The 21,978-nt window shown below is 39.4% G+C and overlaps 1 protein-coding gene across 1 annotated transcript in view; it reads left to right on the plus strand.

Moving 5' to 3' along the window:
• The window catches only part of LOC139949588 (nuclear receptor coactivator 7-like), an 85,959-nt gene that overhangs the window by 23,206 nt on the left and 40,775 nt on the right, over positions 1 to 21,978 (plus strand). The window contains exons 3-5 of the mRNA XM_071947993.1: positions 6,445 to 6,524; positions 9,064 to 9,171; positions 20,947 to 21,021. Of these exons, the coding sequence (XP_071804094.1) occupies positions 6,445 to 6,524; positions 9,064 to 9,171; positions 20,947 to 21,021 (263 nt within the window). The remainder of the gene's footprint in view (positions 1 to 6,444; positions 6,525 to 9,063; positions 9,172 to 20,946; positions 21,022 to 21,978) is intronic.

Below are 21,978 nucleotides of genomic sequence, written 5' to 3' on the forward strand. Positions count from 1 at the left end.
TCGTAAAATCAATTTTCTTCAGGTCAATTCTCAACTCTCAAGTCACTTTCCCCAAGCCAAGTCAAGTCACACATCATTTTCCCCAAGTCAAGTCAAGTCGCAAGTCAGTGACTCTGACTAGAGTCCAAATGACCGACAAAACTGAGTAGGCCTACTGGTTCAAAATGTTAATAATAATAATAATATCGAAGTATTATATAGCGTACGTATCTACCAAACAAGGTACTCAAGGCGCTGAGTATATAAACAAACTTTCAGAAAGATAGGTTATTGAAGTGATGGATTCTGAGACCCAATTATTTAGCACCTTGTAAGGGTTTACAAGGTGCTACAGCGCATACAGCATCCACAGTCAGGAACACCGGGGCGGACCCCTTCTCTTTTCGATAAGTGCACTGGGTTCTTTTACATGTGTTACGCAACACATGGGGCCAACGGCTTTACGTCCCATCCGAAGGACGAAGCTATGGTTAAGTGTCTTGCTTAAGGACACACGGCTGGGGATTCGAACCCACATTGTGCTGATCAGAAACACCAGATTTTGAATTCGGTGCTCTTAACCGCTCGGCCACGACACTTCCCCCGATAGTTTTCATCCAATACATGTGCACACATTTTCATAAAAGTTTGGCTTGCATAGGTCCAAACCATGGTTTCTAGTGAAGGGCTTTTCTCAAAAAAGTGACCACATTTTCAATGAAATTTCCACATGTTGGTTTAATTGTAAAATCTTTATTATAGGATTTACAAAAAAGAAAATTTTCCCGAGATACAAAAGTATGCTTTGCCTTGAAGCAGCTTGAAACAATTGGGCCTTTTTTGTTAAAGCCATTGGACACTTTCGGTACAGAAAGAAAAAAAAAAGTTCACAGATTAACAAATAATTCACAGGGTTTACAGAAGGTAATGGTGAAAGACTTCTCTTGAAATATTAGTCCATGAAATGCTTTACTTTTTGAGAAAACGGTAAAACAATATAAATTCTCGTTAGCGAGAATTACGGATTTGTTATAAACACATATCATGACACGGCGAAACGCGCGAAAACAGGAGTGGGTTTTCCCGTTATTTTCTCCCGACTCCGATGTCCAGTTGAGCCTAAATTTCCACAGGATTGTTATTTTATATATAAGTTGTGATACACGAAGTGTGGGACTTGGACAATACTGTTTACCGAAAGTGTATAATGGCTTTAAAATGAAGAATTTTTATTTTTTCCCCCTTTTTTTTTCCCCAAGTCCATTTAATTTTGTTCATGTAGGACTTATTTTGTCTTCTGATTTTCCCAGCAATCCGAGATGAATTATTGACAAGTCTATTCAGATAAATACAGATATTAACAACACCTGTCAAGAAGGTGCTTTGGTGTGTAATGGGCTCATAAATTTACCAAGTCAATTATGGTAATTGTCTCATCTGCTTTATGGCGTTATGGGGATTCAGTGTAAGCACTAGCATGGCATGCAAATATGAGTTGAGAGTGCTTTCCGCTTGTCTAATTTGACTCTTAATAATGTATGTAAACCAACTAGCAAAATGTCACAGATTTTGTATAAACAGATAATTACAAAAATTAATGACAATTTTTACTCAAAAAATATACTGTTCTAAACGCTGAAACGTCGAGACCACACCGGCTCTTTTCAGAGCCAAAACTCCCATAAAGGTTTTTGTTTTGTTAGAGTTATTTTGTATTGTACCAACTTAATTAAATGGCCTTCCAAATTTAATGTCTTATGCTTATAATTTATTGCTAAAATTACTTTCTGTTTATTTGTAAATTACCCTTTATTTTATTGTACATTACTATTTTAGTTGCGCTGTCTATTTGGATTGTTAGTTTCTTGCTGGTACAATAACACAATGCACAATGTGTGTGCGGGACAATTTTTTATTTGTTTTTAGCTTTTATTAATTTTTATTTTGGCATGTGGCTGACTTCTTGCGCAGTGGTTCAAATCTTGCGTCACAGCACCTTGTAAACCATTACATGGTGCTGAGGATTAGGTCTTATAGTTCAAACTTCGTCCCACTCCTTGCAGTAATAATATCATGCGCTTTGTATCCTTTGGCAAAAGGCGTGTTATAAATACCGTTATTTTTATTATCTCAACTAGAGTGTTTTTAATATTATTAGTCCTCTTTCAATACCATGTATAGAAGTACAGTCCTCACATGTGAGTAAAATCGTACTGTGAAGTGCAAAATTGATCGAGCTGCGGGATACTAGTTGCTGCTACTAAATAGAACACCTGCCTGAAAGAGAACGTATGCCTTTGTTTTTTTTAACCATTTGATTGTTTTAGTCTATAGATCCATACAATTTTAGTGCAATAAAACTAACCTGTGAGAATTTCATTTTAAAAGGTAGTCGTGTTTTGAGATAATATGGTCGAAAATTTTGTGCGATTATGTCAATCATTGGTAAAAGAAACGTTACTGTCGGCATGCTCTCAGTAACGCTTCTCAGATTAAAATTTTCATGGATAAAAACTTATAAATATATTTTTCCATAACCACATTTCTAACTCAAGGTGAATTGATTCTCAAATTAACTTTTATCAAAGGCTACTGTACTTTTTAGCTAATTAAGTTTTCATTGTCATTATTTTTAAGAGTGATTACCACATGTATGTCTTTCCTATAAAGAACAAACAATGATTGAAAGAATGTCATCCCTTAATTGACGTTATTAATAGTCGAGGTGACCCACTTGTAGCTTTTCCAGTGCCCTAGGGATTGTATGGTTTGTTAGACTGTAAGTAGGACATGACTAGAAGTGATACTCATTACTCTATGTACTTTCTGTCACAGATTCTTCCAGGGTCTGGGTACTTTTTGCAGAACACAAAACACATTGTTATACTTATTAAAGATGCTTTGTCTGATTTTTGGCCCCAAACATTAAAAAATAGATTTTTTTGAGTCAATGGTATTTCAAAGAGTATCACCCGCTCTAACGAAAAGAAGTTTAACTTTTACTTTTAATGGTCAGGAACCATGACAAAAATTTAACACGTTTCTTATAAAACACATGAGAATTGGTCATGTGATATATTGCCGGATCCCGTCAAAAACTAATTTTGAGCACTTTATTTCACTGCTACTAATAATTGGCGGACTTTTTCGAGCAATGGCTCAAATGAAAGCTTGTAAAACTTTCTCGACCCCCCATCAAAATACCTGAATTTAAAATAAAAATGTTTAGGTCAAATCTGTCAAAAATCTGACATAGCATCTTTAAATGAATTGTCTACAAAACACAGCCAGTTCTCACGTATTTTCGTTTACGTTTTGACTAGTATCACTAGTCATACTCAGAACGAGGCACCACTAGTCGGTTGGTGGCGCTGTTTCCTACCATAACCACTGGATAGTGGTTTGGCCTAATGTGTACCCCCGATTGTGAACTTCTTTCATGACATTGTTATACCTCGGTAACAACTTGTGAAGTTTTATTGGTCGAGAACCAATCACTTATATATCACAAAAACGCATATTACATGGCGCGGGGGTTGGGTAACATGAAAAGTGATGTACACCGGTGTACATCAACTTGATCGTTCCCACGTTCCCATCGTTGGTTGATTTCCATCAGCGCTGTGTTCGAAACGCCTGCGGGTTCGAGGGAACAGTGAAGAATTGTTTCTTGTTTGGACTATGCATACACCCTCGGTGGCAAATGGCCTTTAACTGGATTTCTAGCCACCCCAAGTTATGTTTTGTTATTATTATAGGCCTAATACATTTATATAGGATTAAAAACAATTTAATGGTTCCAACTATCAAAGGTACACTTTGCCCTTATGGAGACACCAGATTTCTTTTTCAGTACCCTGACTGTAGTCTTCAACCATACACATTACTATCTTTTATTCTCCTTAAAAGCTAACGAAATTCAAGAGTCGAAAAGTTCAAACACAAATGTATACTTTGCCTTAAGTCACATTACATGTAGTACCATTTATTGAATGTAAAAGGTTAAAGAAACTGGACAGACTGAGTAAGTTGTTAAAGTGATTAATACCGTCCGTCCACTTTGCACATTTCCTGAAACATTTCCAGCTCTGTTTTGACTCACTACCTCAGCCACTGAAGGACATTCCTACAGTGTTTCCTACTTACATGTAAACCTGATGGCTTTCTAATGAGTTTCGTGATGGCAGATACTTAAGGGACAGAGGAAATTGGTCAGCACGTCCTACTGTGATCACTGATATGGGGTGGTATTATTACGAGAGCGTTTTCTCGCGGTCAGTCTGTATTTTTGAAGTGGACAATGAGGTGACCTTTTCACGGTCGTAAAGGCCATAGCAGTCGACGTCGTTGTGCAACCTTAGAGTGAAATTCTGACAGCGAATTGTGTATATGAAGATTGAAAGGAAATTTTAATATCGTTCTTTGTTAGGTTGAGTGTTTATGTTACATTTACTTACACCAGTAAATGTGCAGCAACGATCTTGTTGTAACGTTGAACAGAACATCCACTACATGTATCGAACTTCATACAATTGATGCTTCTTAGATGTAATGTAGTGCAAAGCCTAATGAGTTCTGGTTCACCAACTGTTCAGCATAACCAGAAGGTTGTGTTAAAGACATTGGACACTTACTGGTACATGTATTTGTCAAAGACCAGTCTTTTCACTTGATGTATCTCAACATATGCATAAAATAACAAACCTGTGAAAATTTATGCTCAATTGGTCGTCGGAGTTGCGAGATAACTGTGAAAGAAAAAAACACCCTTGTCACACAAAAATGTGTGCTTTCAGATGCTTGATTTCGAGACTTCAAAATCTAATTCTGAGGTTTTGAAATGAAATTGGTGGAAAATTGCTTCTTTCTCGAAAACTACATTACTTCAGAGGGGGCCGTTTCTCACAATATTTTATACTATCAACAGCTCTCCATTACTCGTTACCAAGTAAGGTTTTATGCTGATAATTATTTTGAGTAATTACCAATAGTGTCCACTGCACTTAACAGGTGAATTGATTTGAAGATGGCGTACAAAGTAGAAGCAAATTGTAATATAAACCTTGAACTTCGCTCTTGAAAGGGTACAGCAATTTTCCTTTCCTCTGGTAAGAGGAAAACGTAAATTTGTATTGGAACTTTGCAAAGGGCACCACATCGAAAGCAAATAGCGCCACGACGATGGACCGATCCGGCCTGTCAATCAAACTGTGCGTGTTCACCCATTTGACCAATCACAGCAATGATTGTGGTCGGACAAACTCGGTCATGTGTGTGCGTATATTTGGCACGCGTGGTAGAATCGTGCAGAATGTCATTGGGAGTGCTCGTACACGTGTCTTGCTCACGTTCGCGGTGGGCGGAGCTTAGAGGAAAGCCAGAACGGTCCATTGCTGTGGGTGCTGTTAGTAGTTTCGAGGCCTGGTAATATCAGAATACAAAACACTGTGTTGATATTTCATAAAATAAAACTTGGCACTTTGTGTCATGGTGCCCCAGTTAAGATCCCATGTTTGAATGGGACCTTTAGTCACACTGGTTACTTAACATGGGCTATGTGATATTCATAGCATCAATAGACTGTAGTTGCATATGATGTCACACTTTCAAACAGCGCCCTCATTGAGGCAAAAGGAGGGATATCATTGGTTGATAGCTGTTATTGGTGCGTAGAAACTTGCCCGTGACCCCAGCCTACCAGCAATGCTGCATGTTGTGTACGCAAGGGGTCTATATAATAGTTGAAAAGTACGTCAAGGGACTGCTGCCTGTACAAAGTTTTTTTTTTGCAGGGCTACCTGGGCCCATTTTCATGGCTCTGCTAACCGTAAGCACAGAATCAACGCTTACGGAAGCAAGGAATTCTGTACTTACGGTAAGCGTATTTCACGGGTTAGCGGCGAATTTTGGCTTCTGCGCTTGCAAACTTCACGTTTCTAGGCATTCTACGCTTACAAGGCTAGCGCAGAAAGGCGGCGCTTGCACGTAAGCGGGGAATCGCGGTCGTAAGCGCATAATTCAGCAGTAAGCAGAGCCATGAAATTGGGCCTAGAACTGATCTGGGCTATCGACCCAAATCAACTGTCACCAGGGGCATGACACCAGAGGCAGGATTACCCCCCCCCCCCCTCACAGTCTATGAGGATATAAGGATGAACATGTAGGCAAATGTATCAACCACTTTGAGCCAGGCTGTTAGAGTAGAATGTACGTAACTTTATACAAAGCAATTATGGTTAGTAAGTGCCTTGCTCAAGGGCATAAGTGTGATGACCAACCAGGATTCGAACCTGCACTCTGCTGCTGACAACACAGGAGTTTAGGTCCGGTGAGCACGACACGCCTTATGAAGGAAAACCTGCACCAAGTACCAACAGAGTTTGAGATGAAGTGATTCAGGCATGATACCTGTTAAAAGAATTCTCAATTTTTTAATTTGTTTTTCCTTTATTTTTGTCTTTGCAGATCCAGATGACCTTCCCAAGAAGGACACGATGAGGCGGAGTCCACTATTCACCCAACCCACAGGCACACTGAAACACGATGTACGTAAGCACACTTATAAAAATACATTGCCCCGGTTGGTACAGTGTACACGTTCGTTTACCAGCAGTCAGTAATGTATATTCGGTTTTCGGTAACACCATGTGAATCTACTTTGCTGTCACAAAAAAAAAACATCACATGATCTGTGTTTTTTTCTTTTTTAAATGCTCCAAAACGGCTAAAATTTATGACTGTTCTTCTCCATTCCTTGAAGACCTTTGAAGTCATATCTTGGTCTATTTTGTAGCCGATATAGCCCAACGAAGCCGGTGTGTCCCTTTAAATCCATCACTCCAACATAATTACACCTGGTCACTTGGGTCATTTATTTCATTTCTTAAACCATCTCAGCTCCCTTGGGAGTATACAGCCTGTACTGCTAAGCACTCTGTTTAGTGCACCAAGCTGCACAAAAACCATCTCTACCCTCACCACCCATTAACCCCTGGGTGAAGAGAAGCAAATATAGTTAAGTGTTTACTCAAGAACACGAGTGTCCGGACAGGGTTTAAACCCACACCCTGATGACTTGACCATCAAAACTTGAGGCCGATGCACTAAACCATGTATTGATCCCCCTTTTTGTAATAAGCAAAAACCCTTACTTTAAAATAGTATAGATTTCAGCATGTTTAAAGGGGAGGTAGGCCCTATACATTTAGTTGTCACTCCTAGAACGAATGGCAATTAAATTTACTTGGTAAAAACTAAGAAGTACATAGATAAAATAGATAAAATAGATAAAATTACTGGCAATAAAAACTTACTTGGTAAGAAGTACATTAGCTTTCTTCTGAGTAATGTTGTTATGGAAAAAGATATAAGTTTTGATCCCGACAGTTTGAATTTGAGAAACATTACTGTCAGATATGTTTCTTAGATTGTGTATTCCAATCACGGACAAAACTGCTCCTGATTTCTGGGGATATCGCAAAATTACTAACACCTTTTGAAACGAAATTTTTACAGGTTAAATTTAGTGTATAGGCCTAGCTACATATAGGATTAAAAACAATTGAGTGGTTGAAAAACCAAAGGCATACTTTGTCTTAGAAAAATGAAAACTGAAACAGTTAATATTTGTTCTGTTATAACCGTAAGGTTGGAAAATTTACTTGCCTTGCCTTGCCTTGCCTTGGGTTCAAGTACCTATTAAACCATCAATATGGCGTGTCATTGCTGAGCGGTTAAGAGCAACGGATTCAAGCTCTGGTGTTTGATCAGCAGAGTGTGGGTTCAAATCCTGGTCGTCACACATTGCTACGAAAAATTTGGGAGGTAGTGCTTTCTGCTCTACCGGCCAGGCTTTGGACTGATGATACCCAAGCCTACTTCCGTATGGACCGTAACAGGGGCAACCCTGTTTCAGTCCTAGGAGTAGGTGGTTACGGCCTCTGGAAAAAAATTATTGTAGCCCACACCTTGAAGTGGCTTTCAGGCCTTGTATGCCTGGTAACTTGCAAAAAAAAAAAAAAAAAAAAAGAATCAACAGCAGAGAAATTGCACAAGCAGCCATCCAAACTGTGCCTTTACAAATAACTCCCTGATTTACTGAGCAATTAATGCATGGAGAGAATTTCGCCCACAGAGCCCCCTGAAGTGTCTTAAGATCCATTTGAAGTGACGCGGTCTTGCTTTTTAATCTTAATCCTACGTATGTAGCACTTAGCCAGGTCCGAAACATTAAAGGCACTGGACACCTTTGGTAATTGTCAAAGACCAGTATTCTCACTAAAATAAAAAAATAGAAAAATCTGTGAAAATTTTGACTAAATTTGTTATCGAAGTGGCAAGAAAACAATGCAAGGAAAATAAACCATCCTTGTTGCACACATTTGTATGCCTGAGAAAGGCTTCAGGTCTGAAGTCTTTCTCAGGTTCAAATATTTTCGTGAGAAATAACCTCTTTTCCAAAACTATTTTAATTTTAGAAGGAGTTACTCCTCACTATGTTTTATATTCTCAACACCTCTCCATTGTTTTTTTCTTCTTTTGAAAACAAGCATCTTGGAGTATACTGTTCAAAGCGTCCAGACCAAATCAACCCTTTCAGAGCCAACAGTCCCTAATAGGAGATTTAATAATTGGTTGTACTCGCAAGTTTACTTTAAAATGTGCCTTTAAAGACTCTGGACACCTTTGGTAATTGTCAAAGACCAGTCTTCTCACTTTGTGTATCTCAACATATGGTTAAAAAACAAACCTGTGAAAATTTGAGCTCAATTGGTCGTCAAAGTTGAGAGAGAATAATGGAAGAACAAACACCCTTGATGCACAAGTTGTGTGCTTTCAGATGCTTGATTTCAAGACCTCAAAATCTAAATCTGAGGTCTCGAAATCAAAGTCGTGGAAAATTACTTCTTCCTCGAAAACTACGTTACTTCAGAGGAAGCCGTTTCTCACAATGTTTTATACTTTCAACCTCTTCCCATTACTCATTACCAAGTAAGGTTTTATGCTAATGATTATTTTGAGTGATTACCAATAGTGTCCAGTGTCTTTAAGGGTTAACCTTCTCATCTTACTCGTCCTGTTTAGGTGAAGGGGAACGACACATTGAACAGCATCGCTCTTCACTTTGAGTCCACTCCCACGCAACTGATGCGATTGAACCATCTTAGCAGTCGGATGCTTTATCCTGGACAGGTGAGGATCAAAGGCCTTGTAGGGGCTGCCAAATGTAAAGGATAACAAAATTCAACAGGTTTTATTGTTCAGTTAATAAATAACGTAATTAAGTAATAAAGCCCTTTTTACACTGTATCTCTTAATGCCTGTGGATTTACAAGGTCCTGGGGTCGATTTCACGAAGAAATAGGACTAGTCCAAACTTCAACTTGTCCTAGGAGATATTAACAAAATTAAGAGTTAGGACGAGTAACTTATCCTAACTCGAGATAAGACTAGTCTTAACTAAGGGTGCGTTCGTTTAGCTTCCCTGGGTCGACCCCGGTGTGTGGCGTTATCTGTATCTGCACACGTTTGTCCTGGAAAAAAAACACGCCACACACCGGGTTCGACCCAGGGAAGCTAAACGAACGCACCCTAACTCTTTGTGAAATCCACCCCCAGGGCTTTTGTTACCTCTCAGTTATTCTGGCATACTTTCACACTGTGTCCTCATTCCATGGGGTTCTGGGGTTGCACATTTCATGAATACCCCAGGGTTTTACCACTTACCCCTGCTCCAGAGCAGGGGTGGCTATTCCTGGGGTATGCCCATTTGCCCGGGTAAACCAGGGGTAAAGCGACCATAGTGTGAAAAGGCAGCTGTTATTCTCGGGGGGGGGGGGGGGGGGGGGGGGGGGCAAACCTAGGGTGAAGAGTAGTGTGAAAAGGGCTTCTGGAACTCAATACTGACTTTCTGGCTTATTTAAGTTGCCCAAAAAGGGGTTCAACTTTACTCTTGTTATTGTTTTATTTGTGCCTATGCTATTACGGTTGAGGGGTTGTTGTTTTTGATTTCGTTGGATACTCCTGAGGAATTTGGGAATTCCAGTGACTGCCAAATATAAAAGATGGAAAATTCCACAATTTGTAGCTTTTGGTTTCTAGCACAAGGGTTGAGGGTTTTGGGTTCTGTCCCTTTGTTAGTACTTAGGAAACTCCAAACTGACTTTGTGTCTAAAGTTGCCCAGGAGGGTTAACTGTACTGGTTGAGGGGGTGTTAGTTTCGATTTCGTTGGATAATCCTGAGGAATTCGGGAGTGTCTAACTGGCTACTGTTACTAAAATGAATGGTGTAATTGACCTCTATTTGGTGTGAGGAGACTTGAGAATGGTGGAGTTGAGAGATTGATGTGTAGATTACAATAGACATTGCGGGTTGGCATTAGATGGGGATTGGGTGGGGATGAGAGGGCAGAGGGAGCTATTTCACTGTCCACACAGTATCATAGACCTTTTTTTCAAATACTCGGGCACGCGCGTAAAGCTTGGAATTAGGTGCATTGTGGTCTAGCTGGTGATCAAATTTGATCAATAGCTATCCCACAATGCACCTCATTAACAGTTTGCGCTTGCGCAATGGTATTTGCGAAAAGGTTTATGTCCACATAGTGTTATCACCAATGTTGAAGTATGTTCTGAAGTGCACAATAACAAAGGAATGTCCACAGATCTTAACACAGCTGCGGGCTAATATGGTAAAAACTCTCAAGTTGGTGTGTAGATTGGTCTTGGGATTCTTAAGAAACCTATTGCTTTTGGACCCTCTAGGTCAAATGTCAAGGTCATTATGGCTAAAACAAAAAAATATTGTCCGAGTGATAACTCAGGAAGGACTTGGCATATCAACGCATAATTTTGTGTTTGGATTGGTCTTGGGCTCCCCCAGAAGCCCTACGTTAACTCCAAATTGCATTCTTTACTTTACTGGTCTGTATGGGCCAGTCTTCTCACTTGGTGTATCTGAACATATGCATAAAATAACAAACCTGTGAAAAATTTAGCTCAATTGGTCGTCGAAGTTGCGAGATAATAATCAAAGAAAAAACACTGTTGTCACACGAAGTTGTGTGCTTTCAGATGCGTGATTTCCAGACCTCAAAATCTAATCATGAGGTCTCAAAATCGAATTCAATGAAAAGTACTTCTTTCTCGAAAACTACATTACTTCAGAGGGAGCTGTTTCTCAGAAGGTTTTATACTATCAACAGCTCCTCATTACTCATACCAAGTAAGGTTTGTTTGCTAATAATTATTGTGAGTAATTACCAATAGTGTCCAGTGCCTTAAACTATCAAAGAATATGTTGAATCTCAGCGTGGTATGTGTGTTTTTCAACACATCCTTGCTTTTTTGTATTCATTCTGTGATAAAAACCCATACAGAAGTTGCCCTCAGGGGTTTGCCAAACGCAATAAGGTCTGTGAAGCATTCTATCTCACCTGCCATAGTTGTAGTTCCAGATGTGCAATATTTGTCAGCAGTAGTGTGATATAAGCTGCTTACTATAGATTTGTGATTCGTTCTTGAAAGCACGTAGCGCGTGTCTGGTGAATATGCACAAAAGGATCAAATCTAGTTGAGAGTGTATTTGACATTTATTTGTAACCGTCTTATCCCATTTTCCTTGAACCACTCAGATTTGTTTTTGTTTTAACACGCAGTTTCTCTCTCTACCTCTCTTGCCTATGTCTTGCAAGATTTCGTTTTTTTTGTTTGGCTGTATATTTACACAAAAAGATGCAAGCAACAGTAAAACATTCTGGTTTTCTTGAGTGTATATTCTGTTGACTTTGGGATGTACCATGGCAACACAAATCAGCAAAATGTTTTGTTTGGTGAGAAATACTTTCTTGAATACAGAATTTTTAAAACAATGAAAATTTGAAGGCTCAAAACGCAAACAAAAAAGCGGACACTAAAAGAATTAAAAAGCAGGACAGTTTTTATTCAGAATGAAGTTGTCTCCCACTTGCCGAGATCTACTACTCAACTGTAAAATAAATAGCAAGACAAGTTCTCATAGAAAAAATCTACACAGCAAAGTAGACGCATAGTGTTACCTCTAGCTGAATACACACAGACCCTTCTCCCACGCATCTCAAGATATATGATGTTATCAAACATCCGCATCTTGCCCCGGGTTTCTTATTTTTACACTATCATAGAATCAGTGTTTCTGGAGTCACATAATGCATGTTACTCTTCATACAAACACCAGAGGGGTGTTGAACACCAGGGTAAGCTCATCTTTGGTAGATGGTGTAAAAATATGACTGCGCTATCCTATCAACCCCTAGGGTGTGGCTTCGTCCGGCCAATGATCAGGATCTTGTGGACGCGGGGCGTTTTGACAGGGGAAATAACCTCCAAATTATGTTGACAAATTGTTTTATTTGTGTGGGTTGTCCCGAAGGATAGTAATAGACCATTATCATGCTGTCATCATCTTGGTCATGTTCCCTGTATCCAACAATAGTAATGGATGCTAATATTCATTTTACAAAAAGGAACCAGACTAATTCTCCTTCAAGCCTCAGTTTGGTTTACATTGATTTGAATGGTAGAAAAACAAGATGACCACACCATAATAAAAGTCTCGGCCTATAAGAAGGAATGGGTGAGTGAGGCAAGCTCTGCAGTGAAGTCACACAATGCATGTTTCTCTTCATACAGACACAAGGGGTGTTGAACAGGGCCCAAGTTCAAATAGCCACTTAAGCCCCCAAAAGTAGCTAAGCACAACAAAATTATGCTTACCAAAATTTGGTTACCAACCAAAATGCAATTGTTTTATGTACATGTTACTGGTATCCTGGAAATTGTTGCTGATCAGAAACCAATAGCCAATATTTTCTGCTTTTGAAGCAGCTATATGAAATTGAGCCCTGGCCCCAACAGCAGCTACATGTACCGTATTTTCTTGCGGATAAGACGCGTCTTATCTGACTTTTTAGACCCCAAAAACATCGATGCGTCTTATCTTTCGGTGCGCCTTGTCTGCTGACGATTGATTTTTTTTTATGATCACTGCGTGAAATAAAAAACACCTTCATGTCCAGTTCAAATCAACGATCTTTGTGTGAAGAATCCTTCTCAATAATGCGGTCGAACAAGGCTATTCAGACACTGAGACCGTATTTTCGTTCGAACAATGCCGCAATCCCCCAGACGGTCCAATTATTCCAACAATGCTGCAACGTGTTTATTCCCCATGACCGTGCTTTCATTCCATTAATGCCGCAATGCGTCGAGCTTTCGGAACAGACGTCGGCGGCGTACAAACGTTTTTCTGTGTGGCCGGGTATTCGTTCCGAAAACGATTGACAGTCAATAACTTCATTCAAACGTCATTCACCCAACCGCTATTGTGTGGTAAACTTTGAGGGTTTTTATTGTAGAGAACAAGATCTCTGAAGTGTGCTTTAGGCTGAATATTTATTGCCTCTTTTTAGACGTTTGCTTTTAAAAAGTATTATGGGAACGTAGCATTATCTTACTAGGATATGATTTGTATTTGTTTGTAATGCCAAATAAAATAATACAACACTAGCCAAAAAAAAAATGGGGAAGAAACCACATTTTATTTTATTGAATTATTTTATTGCTTCAAAACTTCGGGTAGGAACGGTTGTTAAAATCATGGTTGCCCTTGCATAGAACTTGCCTGTAAAATCAACGATGTCCAAGTTCAGACTCGAAAATCTCTCAAAATGACACAGAAAATTAGCCCCAAAGCGCAACCTTTTCGAGGTCTGTAAATTTAATCACGCAACACAAAAGCAGATATCACGCCTATAGTCGTTGTTACTGTGCGTGTGACAATAAATACAAGAAACATTGAACGCTAGAGGGCGTTTTGGAACAATGTAATTGCTTGAGGTTAAACGCCCTCTATTGGTAAAAATTACGCGAACCAGCAATAAACGCATTGAGACAAGACTCGACGTGTCTTTCTCCGCAAGGATAAAGACGGGTCCCTGCCGCTAGATCCAGTGATTCCCTTTGGATACACTGAACGTGCAGTGACATTGATGCCCAAATAGTCACTGCTCTGAAGTCCGCAATGGAATTTGACTGCGTATCTATACGTTCAGGCTATGTCTGAGCATGCTTGCGCTTGGGATCCGCACAGTCACGTGGGAATTTTGGCGCATTTCCAGGCAGCGCAAATGCGAGGGCGTAGCGCAACCCGTCGGCGAACATCGCTCAATACGGTGCCCACAATGTCTCCAACATCTGTTGTGCAATCTCGAGATTGAGCAGCGCAATCCACAGTGTACATGTGCATATTAATGTGCATGCAGCGACATCCCGGCCGTACGATACATTACTACAAACACAGCTACGTCCGTCTGTCCTTGCAATATATCTGTATCATCAAAGATCCTCGTTGTGGGACGTCGGATGTCCAGGGAGGCATTGTGTTCATGTTGCAAATAAAATTAACTTCAGACGGTGCGTGGACCATGGTTTCTGCCCGCTGATTGGGCCGAACTTTATGTTATTAACAATAATACAATGTACAGCGCTGGCTGATTGGATAAAGGTCGGTATACGTAGGTTCTCAAAGGCAACAAATTACGTCTTTGCGTCAATGTACCGACACCGGGTGGCGCCAGGTGTTCTTTTGTGTGCGGTTAAAAGTGCGCCTTGTGCGGCGGTGCGCCTTGTCTGCTGACGTTTGAATTTTTTTTTGACATTTTAGCGTCCTGCGCCTTGTCCGCCGAGCGTCTTATCCGCAGGAAAATACGGTAAGCACTAAAGAATTATGCTTACCGGAAAAGGTTACCAGCCAAACTGCCATGTATTTGTACAAGTTGTCACTGGTAACCTGCTCATTTCTGCTAAGCAGGAAATTTGTAAGCAATATTTTCTGCTTTAAAAGCAGTAAAATTGAGCCCTGATCTTTTGGTAGATGTAGTAAAAATATATCTGCGCTATCAGCCCCTTAGCTTAGCTTCATCTGGCCATTGATCTGATCTTGAGACTGCGGGGAGTTTTGACAGGGGAAACAACCTCCAAATTATATTGACAAATTGTTTTGGTTTGGATGTGTGTGGGTTTTTCCCCCAGAGGATGGTAATAAGAAGGAATGAGCGAGTGAGGTTTGGCGCTGTAGTGAAGGTTTGAAAATTAAGTTTTGTAATGATTGAAATCGTTCAGCTCTATCTATAGTGGTTTCATGCATGGTTGGTTTTTATTATGCAATGATGAAGCTGCTTGAATCGATAAGCCAGCAGAAAGATTGTCAAATTGGTTTAAGGAAGATTTAAAGAGTGTGAAGTGAGCCTCTGTGCCCATATCCGGCCTTTGGCCCCGATGGTGTGGGACAAAGAAGCCCTGTCTCTCTGTACTCCACTCGCCATAGTGTGATAATTAATAATGTCGCTTAGAAGCATTCGAGAAAATAGAATTAGCTGTTGCAAACAACTTACCAACCAAATGGACCAAGGGTATAAACAGGATAAATGCAAAAAATAGTTAATGGCCTGACATTTCGACCCTAGCAGAGTCTTTCTCAAAGGCTTTATAACAACACAACAAACATGAACAGGTAACTAAGTGAAACATAAGCAGTGAAATGGAAATATATGAACGGGGCTAGAAAGCATACAGAAAAAAGCAAGGGGTAAACAATGAGTGGGGGGGGGGACAAAAGGGGGGGGGTTGAAGCATTCGATTTACAAGTACAGTATGTTGAATAAGAATAATATATTGACTTTTGTATCAGTGCATTTCCACAGAATGATCATTGCGCTTCAAACATTATTACCCTTGATCACTGGGCCATTTTGTTCATTCGCTAAACCATCTCAGTACATAAACTGTACTACATAATAAGCTAAATCGATCACAAGAACCGTCAATCTGCTCTCACAGGTACCCATTTACCACTGGGTAAAGAGAAGCAATTATAGTTACATGTCATGACTGGGATTTGAACCCATACCCTGATGACTCGGCAACTAGGACCCAATTTCATGACTCTGCTTACCGCCAAGTTTTGCGCTTACGATCACCATTCTCTGCTTACTGGGCAAGCACCGAAAATCTGCGCTAGTTATGTAAGCTAAGAATGTCTAGTAACCTGGACTACGCACACGCACAAGCAAAAATTCTCTGCTAACCTGTGAAATACGCTTAATGTAATGTGAAATTCCCTACTTCCGTAAGCGTTGATTCTTTGCTTACTGTAAGCAAAGCCATGAAATTGGGCCAAGATCTTGAGTCCCAAACTGCTTGTCCAGAACACACTGGACTACAGGTCTATTCTAAAGGCAGTGGACACTATTGGTAATTACTCAAAATAATTTTTAGAATAAAACCTTTCTTGGTGATGAGTAATGGAGAGAGGTTGATGGTATAACACATTGTGAGAAACGGCTCCCTCTGAAGTGCCATAGTTTTCGAGAAAGAAGTAATTTTCCACGAATTTGATTTCGAGACCTCAGATTTAGAACTTGGGGTCTCGAAATCAACCATCTAAACGCACACAACTTCGTGTGACATGGGTGTTTTTTTCTTTCATTATTATCTCTCAAGTTCGTTGACCGATTGAGCTCCAGTTTTCACAGGTTTGTTATTTTACGCATATGTTGAGATACACCAACTGTGAAGGCTAGTCTTTGACAATTACCAATAGTGTCCACTGTCTTTAAGTAGAAGAATGGTCTGAAGTATTTTAACACTGACACATGGAAATGTTAATCCTTGCTTGAGGGTTATGTCACTTCCATACAGCATGGACACATTATGTGATTCTTGCCTTACAAATAAAATAGATGTTTGAAAAAAGTGTTTGCCTTTTGCCAGTCATGCTAGTTTAAAGGTGGGTAGGCTTTACAAGTGATCAGTTCACATACATCATGTACAGTATGTATTATTTAGAAGAAGCGTAATTTGACTAAAATCTAGAGTTTGAGTTCAATTCTTTAAAGGCAGTGGACACTATTGGTAATTACTCAAAATAATTATAGCATAAAACCTTACTTGGTAACAAGTAATGGGGAGAGGTTGATAGTATGATACATTGTGAGAAACGGCTCCCTCTGAAGTGGCGTAGTTTTCGAGAAAGAAGTAATTTTCCACGAATTTGATTTCGAGACGTCAAGTTTAGAGTTTGAGGTCTCGAAATCAATCATCTTAAAGCGCACAACTTCATATGATAAGTGTTTTTTTTTTCCATAGTTATCTCGCAACTCCGACGACCAATCGAGCTCAAATTTTCACAAGTGTGTTATTTTATGCATAATGTTGAGATACACCAAGTGAGAAGACTGGTCTTTGACAATTACCAATAGTGTCTGTCCAGTGTCTTTAATTAGGTTGAATCTGAATCTGCGTCACCAAGGTTTAAAATTAAATGGATAAAAATGTCATTAATAGACTATGCAAGTTTTTCGCATATCGGACTTAGAAAACACATCTAACGAGAACAGACTTTGTACTTTGAATATGCGGGACACTATGAAGTTTATTTCACAACCATTTTTTTCTGTTAGTTCCCTTTGTGAAAACTATCTGAGAAATCTAAAAAAGGAAATATGCATCAGCTTACATGTATTTTGTTTGTTTAAAGCCATTGGACACTTTCAATAAACAGTATTGTCCAAGGCCCACACTTTGTGTATCACATCTAATATATAAAATAACAAACCTTTGAAAATTTAAGCTCAATCGGTCATCGGAGTCGGGAAAAATAACAGGGAAAACCCACCCTTGTTTCTGCACGTTTCGCCGTGTCATGACATGTGTTTAAAATAAATCCGTAATTCTCGATTTCGAGAATTGATATTGTTTTAATGTTTTCTCAAAAAGTAAAGCATTTCATGGAATAATATTTCAAGAGAAGTCTTTTACCATTACCTTCTGTAAACCCTGTAAATTATTTTCAAGTCTGTGAACTTTAAAAACAAATTCTGTACCGAAAGTGTCCAATGGCTTTAAACAAAAGATTAAAAAACTATTTCCCCCAAAATTCAAGAGAAAACCATATAGAATGCTCCAGCTTGCACAGTACTTTGAAAACTAAGAAAAACACCAAGTAGAAAATATATCAATGCGCACATTGTCAATAGATCTAGTATTTCTGAAAGTCAGAAGACCACATTGATCTTTGGTTTCTCACACCCATAGCATTAAAACAGAAAAATTCAATTGAGACATTCCCTTGTTCAAAAATTCTCCATAAATCTCTTATATCTACCCTGGCCTCATCCACGCTCAATGTAATCCTGTAGTGTTAAGGGGATCTAGTGGGTAATCCAGGCTACATTTATTGTACCCCTGTTGTTAAGTCTCAAAGTTGTGCATGTTAACAGTCGTCTTTTTTCAATCCAGTTTGATCAATCAATAATAACTGAATTTATGAATACCTCGGGCCAGCCTCACTCGAGCAGAAATTGTATAATGAATATTTTGTAGTATCTGAAATGAGACTGCAGATCATAAGGCTTATATTACAAAGACTGGATGGTACAGCTTCAAAGTACTGAATGACGTTAGTGTTTGAACATGTATTATGAAGTTAACATCATGTTTTAACGATACATTCAAAGTGTGGACGTGTTCATACAGTGTTTTTTATAGTGCTAAAAAAAGGGTTTCCTTAAAGGGAAGGTACAGGTTTGGTAATTACTCAAAACAAATATTAACTTAAAGGAACACGTTGCCATGGATCGGTCGAGTTGGTCTATAAAAAGCGTTCGTAACCATTTGTTATAGAAAGATGTTGTAAAAGTAGAATACAATGATCCACACAAACATGCCTCGAAATTGCACGGTTTTCCTTTTACCTCGTCAACTAACACGGTCGGCCATTTATGGGAGTCAAATTTTTGAGTCCCATAAATGGCCGACCGTGTTAGTTCGCACAGTAAAAGGAAAACCATGCAATTTCGAGGCAAAATTGTGTGGATCATTGTATTCTACTTTTAAAACATCTTTCCAACCATATGCATTTCATAAAAAACGGTTACAGACGCTTTTTATAGACCAACTCGTCCGATCCAAGGCAACGTGTTCCTTTAAGAACTGACTTGGTAACGAGCATTAGAGAGCTGTTGATAGTATAAAACATGGGAAACGACACCCTCTGAAGTAACATAGTTTTTTTAGAAAGTGTTTTAAATTTCTCACTGAAATAACGAAAGAGTTCTAGCTAGAAGTCTTTTATGCCTATTTGTCCAACAAGGGTGTTTTTTCTTTCATCATTTTCTTGCAACTCCGATGACCAAATGAGCCAAAATTTTCACAGGTTCGTTATTTTATGCTTATGATGGGATACACCAAATGAGAACACTGGTCTTGACAATATTACCAAACGTGTACAGTGCCTGTTAATGTACTGAACAAAAGAATGTCCACAGAGTAACTGCAACACTCAGCTCTACACCCTTTTGCACACTGAGCATACACTTGCACACAGGGCTGTGGAGACATGCTATGATTGCAGGCATGGAATTTCATCTTTGAGAGAGGGCAAGGCCATTTTCATTTTGAAAAGGGCACTTCCATTGGAAAACCTAAAAGTCTACGGGAAACTTTTGAAGGGGCACTAAGGCCAAGACCAAGACCAGGGGCAACGATGGCCTCTGTGGCCTACTCGTAATTCCAGGGCCCAATTTCATAGCGCTGCTTAGCGGCCGATTTTTTACTTACTGTGCGATTTCTCATTCATAGCGCTGCTAACCGTAAGCACAAGAAAAGGCATGCTAACCTACCGGTGCTTACCGCATGAAAATAAATGACGTCACAATGCAAATCCATGGTTTAAACAGTGCAATACTGCAATATGGCCGCACACTTTTGTGTGCTAAACTTTGAAATACGCTAAGGCTCAAACAAATTTTTCTGCTACAGTAAGCATGCAAATTTGCTTACCGTTAAGCATTGCTATGAAATTGGGCAGGACTGTTGTTGTTCTATTATTCAATTTTCTTAAGAATTCCTCTGTGAGGTCCCAAAAGAAAACATTTTGTGGACCTTTATTCCACTTCGTAAAAGTCCCCACAGCGCTTTTTATGCTCAAACACTAGTGTACAACGTGGAGCTACATGAGCAATGTTTTTTATAATTCATGTAATAGACCATGCACATGACAACACTCCAGTGGTGCTTCGTCGTGTTGAGATCTAAAGGTAATTCAATTTGGTTAAATATGTACCGGTACATAATGTATGTTTGTAATCCATGCATTCAAATTGTTTTTCATAATAAAATTGGAAAAGTGATCTGTGGCGTGTCGTGGCTGAGTAGTCAAGCGCACTGGAATCAAGCTCTGGTGTTTTTGATCAGCAGAGTGTAGGTTAAATTTCCACTCTTTAGCATTTACACTTAATGTCGAATGCACTGGAATCAAGCTCTGGTGTTTTTGATCAGCAGAGTGTGGGTTCGAGTCCCGGTCATGACACTTAAATGTCAAACCCACTGGCTTTAGTGTTTCTGATCAGCAGAGTGTGGGTTCAAGTCCTGCTCTTGACATTTATGTCAAACGCACTGGCTCTAGATAGTGTTTATGATCAGCATAGTGTGGGTTTGAGTCCCGGTCTTGACACTTACATGTATGTCAAGCTTACTGGACTCAAGCTCTGGTGTTTCTGATCAGCAGAGTGTGGGTTTGAGTCCCAGTCATGACACTAAAGTCAAATGCTGGTGTCCATTGCTTTTGACTTTACAGAGTCAAGATGTTGTGGGTTCGAATCTCGCTTTCGACACTTATGTCAAGCGACTGAAATCTTAAACACAATGGACAAAATCAAAAGTGGAAAGAGGGATAAATTTAACGACAGAATAAAACAATGGGATATCTGTGGGGAAATAGAAGACAAAGACAAGTAGATCAGTCATTTCCTTCTTGGATGTTCAGACCATTGGGTTGAATGGTCTGAAGGCGCCTCATCCACAGTATCTCCCTATTCAAATGAACAGTATCTCTAATTTGTTTTCTTCTGTGTGTTTGTTTTCTTCTAGACGCTGTATGTTCCTGATCCAGACTCACCTGAGCCTCCTTGTCTCAGCCCATCATCATCTACAAAGAAAACTTTTGTAAGTTATCAATGACCAAACTGTGTTGAAACTAACTCTTTAGACACCATTCATTTCTGTATCAAAAACGCCCTGACATTGTAATTTAGTATGTCATCAATTCGTTTTCAGTAAAAATGTCAGCAAAAATGATATAAAACTGAAAGTTTGTTCTGGTTTGAGAAATTTGGATGCTATGTTATCAAAGGAAACATTGAAAAGTTTCATATCTGGACACAATGCTGGACGTGTTTACGTTGACCTCTTTAATTGGTAACGAGCAATGGAGAGCTGTTGATAGTATAAAGTATTGTGAGAAACGACTCCCTCTGAAGTAACGCAGTTGTGAGAAAGAGGTAATTTCTTACTAAAATAATTAAAAGCCTTTTATTCCTATCTGAAAGCACACTTATTTGTACAACAAGGATGTTTTTTCTTTCATCATTTTCTTGCAAATTCAGTAACCACAATTGAGCCCAAATGTTTACTGGTTTGTTATTTTATGCATATATGTTGAGATACACCAAGTGAGAAGACAGGTCTTTGACAATTACCAAATGTGTTCAGTGCCTTTAAAATGAGTCTGCCTGTAGGATACAGTCGCACGTGTGTCACTCTTACTATACAGCATTTACCCAAAGGCCAGTGATCTCTTTTTGCAGTTTTCGTAACGATTTGTGAGAAACATTTGTGGGTCAGAATAACATTTATTTGTGGAGACCCTTGGGAGTAACAGTATCCAGGGCTGCGGACTCTGATTAGATTTAGGATCCATAGATTCTATATTTCTCTTAAAGGCACTGGACACCTTTGGTAATTGTCAAATACCAGGATCCAATTTTACAACTCTGCTTACCGCCAAATTCTGCGCTTACAATCACCATTCTCTGCTTACTCGCCAGAGCTGAATTTCTGCGCTAGTTGTGTAAGCGTAACGTGGAGTACGAACAGCCACAATCCAAAATTTCCCACTGACCT

The sequence above is a fragment of the Asterias amurensis genome, chromosome 17 (assembly GCF_032118995.1).
Source record: "Asterias amurensis chromosome 17, ASM3211899v1".
NCBI classification, from domain to species: domain Eukaryota; kingdom Metazoa; phylum Echinodermata; class Asteroidea; order Forcipulatida; family Asteriidae; genus Asterias; species Asterias amurensis.